We start from the raw sequence: 9,566 nt of genomic DNA on the forward strand, positions 1-9,566 counted from the left end.
AGCGTAAAAAAAAAAATCTATCTCAAGAGAGTTTGTTAAAATAAGTTATTGTTTCATCAAAATAAGTTAAGGCAGACAAGCAACAACAGTTCCATCTCTAGAATTGAGTGTAGTACTAATAGTATATAAACTTGGGGAAAAAAATGTACACACTTGCAGTAACAGACTAGATAACTGAAAACCTAAATGCTTCAAGATTCTCCCAGAAAACACTGACATTTTCCACCCAGTTGACAATGCAACGACAAGCTTTTTCTCACTATATAGCAGGTCAAGGCATCTTACTTTCTCTTGTCATTTAAGGTTACAAGCGATTTGAGCAATCCAGGGCTTATCTTGTCTGCAAGAATACCTGACTCTGATAGAAGGTAAGCTTTTTCCTTCATAATGCTCTGTAGTTTCTTTGACTCAAAGTCAAGCTTCGCTTGATCTGTAAATAATTACATGGTCAGTAAAAAAGTATAACAAGCAATTTTTATTGGAAATAAGTTTTTCGATAAAAGGACTTCACTTATAACTATAGTTCAAAGTTTGGACGATCATAATAGTAACGATCAATAAAAGAACATGAATGGAGATAGTCAGTCTCAACACAACCTATAAACTGTAATGTTGGTGTCATGTCATTTGCTTATATAAGTCAAGATTATGTATTACACAATTAAACATAAATTAATATAAAAAATAATCATAAAGTCCCATGTCAACAATTCAGATATAGTTCTACACAAAGAATAATTCTTTTAAGTGGCATTAGCATTTTGAAACCGCAACAGCGCAGTAGACAAAAGCCACATTTAGGTAAAATTACATTATTTTCATTGTTGCAGCGATTGCAATTACAATGACTGAAGATAATCAATGTGGGTGAACATTTAGGGAATTTTTCTGACTTTATTTTAGTATTTTTCAAATGGTTAGAGAATAGGGTGGCCAAAAACCTGTTTCATATATAGTATGAGCTGCATGAAACGGTATTCTGGCAAACAGATCTGTTCCTGGAAACATCATCCATGTCGGCTCAGAAGTGTTATGGTTGCCACAGGTGTTGCATACCTCCTGAACCAAAGGTCTTGAGCTCCCAGCAACTCCCCTCATCATTGACTCGAAAGGAGATGGAACACTGCTCATTGTTGTCCGAGCCCTTTTCCTTAATGCAGTAAGTGCTTCTCTATTCCCATTTCTCAATCTATCATTCTCAACCAGCTGTATTTTACCAAAAGGGAGAATTGCATAGCAGGTTTGATAGAAAAGCTATTAAAAAGAAGCTTTTATAGGCATAGTAAACAAAAAAAAAATCTTGATTGGCACTATGGTATTAAAGTGATTTCTGTACATAGTAATAAGGAAATAACATTGAGATCAAGTGATTAGTTACTTTGTGAATCCAAACTGACTGACATAACTCATTTGGAACTTTAGTTGGCTCTTCGTAGCTTTTGGTGTGCAAATTGAGTTCTGTTTTAACTTATTGCAGCAGAGGGTAAGATAGTGGATAGTAGAATGGACAGTATACCAATGATACTAGGGAAAAAAGAAATGTAACACCAAAGACATATAATCAAAGAACAATTACAACAGACAACACTAAGGTTTCATAATTTAAGAGAGTTAGTTGCCCAACTACTTTGGTAGATGGGTCATGGTTAAATATAGTTTTTGTCACTTAGGGGTGTGCTTGGCTAAAAGCTTTTTTCGGAAAAAAAAAGCTACCATACTATAGTTTTTCAAAAGCTGCGTTTGTAACTTATAGATCAAACATTGTTGTGTTCTACAGTAATATAGACAAATGATTGAGACCTTTAAATCTTCCTTCATAGTTTTGCCTATAGTTCTTCTGATTCCAGTACTTCTAGTGCTTAGTTTTTATGTCTCCATCATGGTTAACAGTTATAACCCGTTTAATCATGATTAATAGTTTTACACATCACACTTATTGATGAAAGTTATACACCCTTTTAAAAGTAGATCATGATTAACAAACGTTTTAATCATGTGCAACTTAGAAGAAATAAACCATTCTAAAGTTATATATGGTTAAGTTGCACATGATTAAACACATCAAGGTGACATGCTAGTCACGTGTTAATCACCTTTTTAGTGATTTTTATTACTTACTTTGTTTATAAGTCTTTGAAAAAACATAATCAACTTCAATTCATAAATTTGAATTACCTGTTGTCGGGCTAAAAGATGGTGCTCAGCTTCCACTTCCAGTTCTGTTAATTTTTTTTGGAACTGTTTCATGCTCTCATCCATATTTGAATAAAAGAAACTCCTGAAAGATTTAAGAAAACATTATCTAGAGAAACTTGAGTAAAATATCATCAAAGCAACAATCATTCAGTTGAATCAAAATGGAAAAATAATGCTATTTGTTAAGGCAAAGAAAGGCAACACCCTAACTCACAGAAAGGAAAACAAACTAACCTTTTAGACACAAATAGCATAATCAAATTTCTTCAACATATTCAACTCAGAAGCAAAACACATAAATCAATGACAAGGCTGAAACTCAACACTTTACGACATTTGCATAAACGCATTAGAAATTCTTACCGGGTGCAGAGGCGATTGGAGCTCGAGCTAGGGTTTTTAAAATAAGGGATTTTCGAACCTAAGGATGCAACCCACAAAGGACAAATTCAAATTCATTTCTCTAGGTGTTCATGCATCTCATTGCATTTAAAAAAAAATATACAGAATAGAGCAGATGCACCCAGAGTAAATGAATATGGAGAACCACTCAATTCTCAATTTGCAAACCCATTCAACACAATAGCCCTTTTAATAAATTCACCACAGAATGTCAAGCCTATCTAATACATTACAGTTTATTACAACTATAACTAGACAAGAAGCAATGATGTTTCCTATTCTACACCTTTAAATGCAGCCACAAACATATTAGTTGGTAAAGCATACCTTTGGAACATGGAAATGCCACTTTGTCCGGTTCGATTCAGCTCAACAAGTGCACTGGAATTTTGTAACAGAACTCCACCAGAGGTATTAGTGATTTCATCTTGCGTATGTGGACGAGAAGAAGTTGAAGCGTTAGATGATTCAATACTAGTTAAATGCATTCTGTTTGAAGGAGTATGATCATTCATTAGATGAAGATGCATCAATTTCTGCATAAGAAAAATCCACAAGCTCTTGTGCACGAGGGACAGGAGCAGGAGCACCAGGAGCTCTGGGGGAATGTTCTACTGAAATATTAATAAAAACTTCAGAGTCTAAATTGCAGAAGTCGGGGCATGGTAGTAAGTACAATTAACAAAACAGACATGAAACAGAGTCACCATAAATCAAATGCACATGTTCAGGGAAAAATAAAATAAAATAACATGAGCAAAGGTGACAACTCAAAGAACTATATAAGGAATAGAGTAAAAATACAAGAAATATTTAAAGATATTATCAAAAGATTTTAGAATATCTTTAATGATCTCATAGGCAATATTGTTAAAATCGTCGGTGTACTCGCATACTGGTGATCCTAGGAGTACGCCAAAGCAACAAGCAGGATGGGATGATTTCTCGTGAAATTGAAGTATCTTGCTAACAACCCAACTCGTAATGATGACCCTTTCCTCCTAGGGTTCCATTTGCAAATCAGAACATAGCCATACAACTCTCAACGGCGAACGTGCTCTCATCATTCACAACATAACCATTACTGATGTTGGCACCTGCACAATATTGTTACTGATGCTAGCTCACCAATGGCTATCCCAGCACTTATGGCCATCACTGTTGGTCTTTGCCTCTATCCACGACTATGTTCTGTTCTATATTTTCTTCTTAATACTTTCTTCTGTTCTTGCTGCCATTTTGGAGAATGTTTTGTTCTGTTTAGTTGTGTTATGTATTGGATCTTATTATGAGTTATTTTTCTTTTCTATATTATTTTTAATGCATGCATAGGTTTAAATACAGTTTTTCGTATAGTAACATACTCTAACTCTTACAATCCTCAAGTTACCATTTTTTATCCCCCTTCATATCCTCTTACTATCCTAGAGTTTGACAACATTACTCTTCGGTATTTCTTATATTTCTAACCAAAGAAATATAATAGATTATCTAAGAATATTTTAACAACTTAAAAGCCATTCTTCACAAATTCAAAATTAGCGGCACATGAAGTAGACAAGCATAGTAAAAAGAATCTCAAGTCCTATGGTACCTACACCTACAATAAATTCTAAAGTGAAATCCACATGTTTTACTAGGATTTGTTAAGGCTGGTTTTCTATGAGGTTTCACATGACATGGTTATCAAACTCGCGGGTTGACTCGTATACCCTGCGAGTCATGACAGTGTTCACGAGTTAACTCGTATATAAACTCGTTTGTTTTCAAACTCGTAGTGAACTCGGAGTAAACTCGTGGACTCGTACCAGACTCGCGAGTTCGAGAGCGAGTCACCGAATTCGAAGAACGAGACGAAATGACACAAAAACATGTTGTTGGCTTTCGAATTTTAAGCCCAAACCAAAACCCCAATGCTCCAAATCGAAAATCCAAGCGAAAACAGAGATTGAAGCCCAACTCGAAAACCCTAATCGAAGAAGAGAAGATAGAACTTGAAAACATTGACCTATTTCGAAATCTCAGCTCCAGTCATTCACGTCGCAGCTCCGATCGTCTCGCATGACAACTCTGATCGCCTCGCGTGGCAGCTCCGTCGGGACGCTAGTTCAGTGGCGTCGTTGATCCCTCTTTCTCTTTTCCCTCTTTTGAAGTAATGACATACGTATATAATATATATTTCTTTGTTCTTTTATTTCATTTTTTTTACTTTTACTAATCATTATATATATATATATATATATATATAATATTATATATCTTTCTTTGTTTTTTTATTTCATTTTTTTTTCTCTGGCTTTCGTTGTTGTTCTGTTACATATATATAATATATATGTAGTTTTGTTTTTTATTTAATTTATTTTTGGTTTTCTAAAAATTAAATTATTTGATTTTTAATTGATTGAGACTTGTTTATAATGTTTGGAAGTGAGACTGGCACTACTTCAAATTCTTGTGATCCTAATGATGAAGATGATGTTGGAGATGATATAAGTAGATGATTGGAGTCAAAAAGTTGAAGTTATTTGTGTTTTTTTGGTTCATATTAACGTATGTGTTTGTTGAAATTTGAACTTATATAATAATCATGTTTCTTGAACTAAGTTATTTTATAATTATTGAACTATTGTTTACTATTTGCATTAATTGTGGTGATTAAATTCTGAATTGGTATGATACTATATACAATTTTTTATATGAAGTAGGGGTGTAGTAGACTCTTACGAGTCTACACATCAGATCTACGAGTCGAGTCTACGAAGCTCTCACGAGTCTACATAGACTCTCGAATCTAATAACCTTGTCTGATACCAATAAGGATATTGATACAAGAGTGTACACATTATTTTCGTTAAGCCCTTGTAGAAGAGATGCATGAATCCATGTTTTAAGAACTTATTTAGCATATAAGCTAGAATGATGATTGGACAATGAACAACAAGAATCTCAAAAGAGAACAAAAAATTAACATAAAAGTGAAAACAAAAAACAGTCAAAGGCAAACCTACAACAAATAGCAGTTGCAACAAAAGAGAATTAACACTGTTACATTCATATAAATTACGGAAAGAATTTATTAAGAAGTAGGCTTCCCAATGATAACCATTCCGTGATCAAAGATAACATGGAAAATAATTCAGTATCATCACCCGACAAATAAAAAACAGCATTGAACTTAAATAAAACACAACATACAAATATTTGTATAAAATCATTAGCGCTTTGATTTTTCATCAATCATAAGCATTAAGCAAATCACCTAACAACAAGCTAGTCTACATAATAAAGCAAAACATACACAAAATGGAGAAAAAATGGGTTTCAAACACGGTCGTTAACCTCACTTGTGAACTCGCACAGTTAGATGAGCTCACAAGTTTCAAGCCCTCAATTTGTTTAACATGCATCCAAACTAAGTTTTTTGTGGGCTCAAGTAAACTCAAGGGAGGTTGTATGAGATTTAAGGGATGAATTCACTAGGGGCAAAAAAACGACACTAGCTCAGGGGCACCCTGGGGCATATTTAGACCGATAATACTATTAACGTAGTTTTCTTCTCTCCTGTGACCAAGGTAGTCAAACTCAAGATTCTTCTCTACAGTGATCAAAGTCTGTGAATTTTAGGCAGGGATTGTAATGCATTTGAAGGGGCTCCTCTTTTTTTCTCAATTCCGTTTTTGAAAAATGTCAGTTTAGCTACACCAGTAATATTTTATGATTGGCATTTTTAGATTGACTAGGATCTGTATCAAAAATCAGACTGATTGATCTGGATATATTTTCACTTAATGCAGAACTGGATGAAGCGAAAATTTCTTCCATTGTTACAAGTGTGATAAGTAATTTTTTTAATTCTTTTTCCTAAATGCATCCTTCCTATGCGTTTTAATAAGTACAGTAGCGATTCATTTATTTTAAAATATACCACATATTGGTCATTACATTTGAAATTATCTGTATAGGTTGTTGCTACCGAACTCAGTTTCTCAACTTTTTTTTTCCTTCTTTTTCTGTAAAACTATCCTGTTACTTAAACTTTATTCTATGTATCAGGTATGCCTGCCCTCTTATTATAACTCTTTCAAAGAGTTAGGGTTTGTTGTAACTCCTTTTTGTTGGCTGTTGAGCCTGTGGGTTAAACAGAGCTCATTGTAAGAACGAGTTATAAACATAACTCCTTCATACTTCCGCTTTGGCAGCATAGCCCGAGTTTCATCCGTTATTGTGGTACTTTCCTAACGTGCCTCTCATAGGCACTCAGGATTCCATAAATTATAACCCAGTTATGACTCAGAAAAAGTTTGGCCGTTCAGTGTGAAGGGAGCACCCACAACTAGTTTTCTTTTCCCTTTACTTGTTTACTATGAAGATGAACTCTACATTGAGATATTAAGGAAAGTCAGAAGCGCTTGGGGAAAGGTTGTTCGACCAGAGAATGATCCAAGACCAGGAATAGTGGATGAGAGAATCAATTATTGTACCTGGGTTATGGAAAGGGTAAAAGAAGTTAGATTGCCTTTCAAACCAATTGTTGATCAGTTGACAAATGAAGGGTCATCTCAAGATACAGAGACTGATGAGATGAAGCAATTGAAGAAGAAAATGAAAGAAATGAAAGAGAAGAATGCTAAATTGATGAAGGAGCTATAAAGCACACATAATTTGGTGGATATGAGGAAAGAATAAAAGGAAAAGGTGCGAGCATGAGAAAATCATTAGAAGCTGAAGAGCCGAGAGAGATCACACATTCCGTTTATAGCAGGATCTTGCAACTGCAAGTACAAAATTAGCCATGAGGGGAAAAGAAAAAAAATGCCGCATTGGAAGCAGAAAAGCATTGGAAACATCTATATGAGGAAGCCAAGAAAGATAAACAAGAGGCCTTAAAGAGACTGACGGAGGTGCAGATTCAAGTCAAAGTAATGGGGCGTCAAATGAAAGAAAAGGCCACATCATTCGAGGCAAAATTAAATTAGGAGCGTTGGAAGTTAACAAAAGCTAGAGAAGAGCACCAAACTATGATGAAACAAATGGAGGATATTGTGGAACAGGAGGAGCGATGAAAATCAGCATCAACAGAAGCTAGAAGCAGAAGAAAGGCACCAAGCTAGGTTGTGACAAATGGCGACTACATTGGTCTGCGGAACCAAACATTCTGCATTTTTTTCTTCCATGTGTCTGACCTGGATGACCCCCCAACTCCAAATTCCATGTTAATTTCTTTATTCTTTTTTTTTTTTTCCTCACAGACTCAATCACAACTTTATAATTTCAGACCTAAAATCAACAAATTTATGATGAGATGATATGGAAGAATGTAAACCTGAACAAATAAATAAAATGGATGGAAAAATGGCATAAAAGTATGTACAAATGTATAACTTTATTATCAATCAAAATGCTAGTTAAGGTAATGTACTCATCTTCCTTTGTGCCTTATCAAAGGTTCAACACTTAAAGGTCTAAGGTAACATACATTTTTTTTTCATTTAATTTTCTCTTCTCAAATCAAAATGAACATGGAATAAAATCTGAACATGGACACCATTGAAACCCTATAACCATGAAGTGTTATGAATCAGCTCATACATACAATGCAACAATTTATAAGATAGGATCAGGAACACAATTATAAGAGATTGATCACACAATGCTCTTACAGCCAACATATATGGATAATACACAACCAATAATCTAAAATAACAATTAATCATCACCAACATTCAATTATTCAAACAGATTACAGAGCCCCTACAATCAACTATCTCAACAATCAATCCAACAATTTCAAATGCAATTCCCTAATAACAACAATGTGATCTCGAATCAAGGATCTACAGTAATCACCACCTCCAATCAACCTTCCGCCCACATCATACCCAAATCCAATATAATCACAGGGGTATATTCAGATCGCAAAACAAGAAGCGAAATAGAGAAAGAGTGGAAAAGGCGAAGCTGAACCTTCGACGCCGGTGGTGAATAGCTACTTAGGGCTCGGGTACAGCACGCACCAGCGAGGTTCCAACGGTGGTTGGCGAGGCCGCGGGCGCTTATGATGAACGGCGGGGAACGAACGAAGAAAGTAGCGCCGTTAAGCTCCACGAACGAAGAAACCCGCCAGAACTTCGCCGGAGTGGATGAAGTATGGGTAGCGCGTGAGGCTCTTATTGAAGCGCGCAGTAGCTTGAACCGTTAGATGCAGAGACGGCAGTAATGAACGTTGATGTGATGATGGATGAAAGTGTGCCCCTGATTTGTTGTTCTGTTGGTGCGTGAGAGAATTGGTGATGATGAAGGTAATTATGTGTGATGGAGGTGTTGAGGAAAGAAAATCAGTGATGTTAGGGTTCCCAAACTGAAATAATCGAAAAAATTAGGGAAGATGCTCTCTGGGTGGAGGAATGAAGATGAACTCTGGAATCCTCTCAACCAATGATGCTAGATTCGTGAAAAATCTCTCCCAGTTTTTTTTTTTTTTAATTTCCCTTTTCTCCGTTTTTGGGCTCCGTTAGTACGGTGGTGTGTGTGTTGTGTTTGAAGGGTGAGAAAGAAAAAACAAAAGGGATGAGGTTAGTAAGGCCATGTTCGCTTGGGACAATGGTAACGTTGAAACCAATTACGGAGCGTGGATTCATGAAAATAATGTGTTTCATTGTATGGATTTAAATTGATTACGGAGTGCGGATTTGAAAGATGTATAGTTTTTTTCATCCACCCTCTAATGAGCAGATTAGAGAGTAAGCAGCGTTTATTCTCGATTTTGCCCTCGCTTTTTCACTTTGCTCACATGCACCGCAGTACAATATTCGTCCTGCCATGGTCTGGAAAGATTCCTGAAGCAAGATTCCTGACTTGATTCTTCTCCACACAGCACAATTTAAAATGCTGCAACACGGGTTGGTTGTTTGGTTTTGTGAAGCAGAGGTCATCGTGAGAGGTGAGTTACTTTGGGGTGTGGTGGTCTC

General features: G+C 35.7%; 1 protein-coding gene across 2 annotated transcripts; it reads right to left on the reverse strand.

Annotated features, from left to right (window-relative positions):
• Positions 1-31: 31 nt before the first annotated feature.
• LOC114194405 (uncharacterized) lies at positions 32-9,187 on the reverse strand. Of its 2 annotated transcripts, none has more exons than XM_028084595.2 (5): positions 8,563-9,187; positions 2,926-3,212; positions 2,176-2,278; positions 942-1,206; positions 32-430 (listed from the first exon to the last, which is right to left on the reverse strand). In XM_028084595.2, exons 2-5 carry the CDS (start codon positions 3,138-3,140, stop codon positions 282-284), a joined length of 732 nt encoding a protein of 243 aa, XP_027940396.2. In that variant the 5' UTR covers positions 3,141-3,212; positions 8,563-9,187; the 3' UTR covers positions 32-281. The 2 variants fall into 2 exon arrangements, with proteins under 2 accessions (XP_027940396.2, XP_085521798.1); XM_085665672.1 differs by lacking the exon at positions 8,563-9,187 and adding an exon at positions 4,607-4,759.
• Between the last annotated feature and the right edge of the window lie 379 nt (positions 9,188-9,566).

Source organism: Vigna unguiculata, chromosome 8 (assembly GCF_037176805.1).
Source record: "Vigna unguiculata cultivar grain cowpea cultivar isolate G323 ecotype 2 chromosome 8, ASM3717680v1, whole genome shotgun sequence".
In the NCBI taxonomy this organism is placed as follows: Eukaryota; Viridiplantae; Streptophyta; class Magnoliopsida; order Fabales; family Fabaceae; genus Vigna; species Vigna unguiculata.

What these genes read in the sequence shown, in the direction of transcription:
- LOC114194405 (XM_028084595.2), bottom strand. Translation starts at nt 3,140, where the DNA reads ATGCAGAAATTGATGCATCTTCATCTAATGAATGATCATACTCCTTCA. An exon ending in GGCATTTCCATGTTCCAAAG is followed by an intron (nt 2,279 to 2,925) that starts GTATGCTTTACC and finishes TAAATCTTTCAG; the next exon opens with GAGTTTCTTTTATTCAAATA. An exon ending in TCATACTATATATGAAACAG is followed by an intron (nt 431 to 941) that starts GTTTTTGGCCAC and finishes AATTATTTACAG; the next exon opens with ATCAAGCGAAGCTTGACTTT.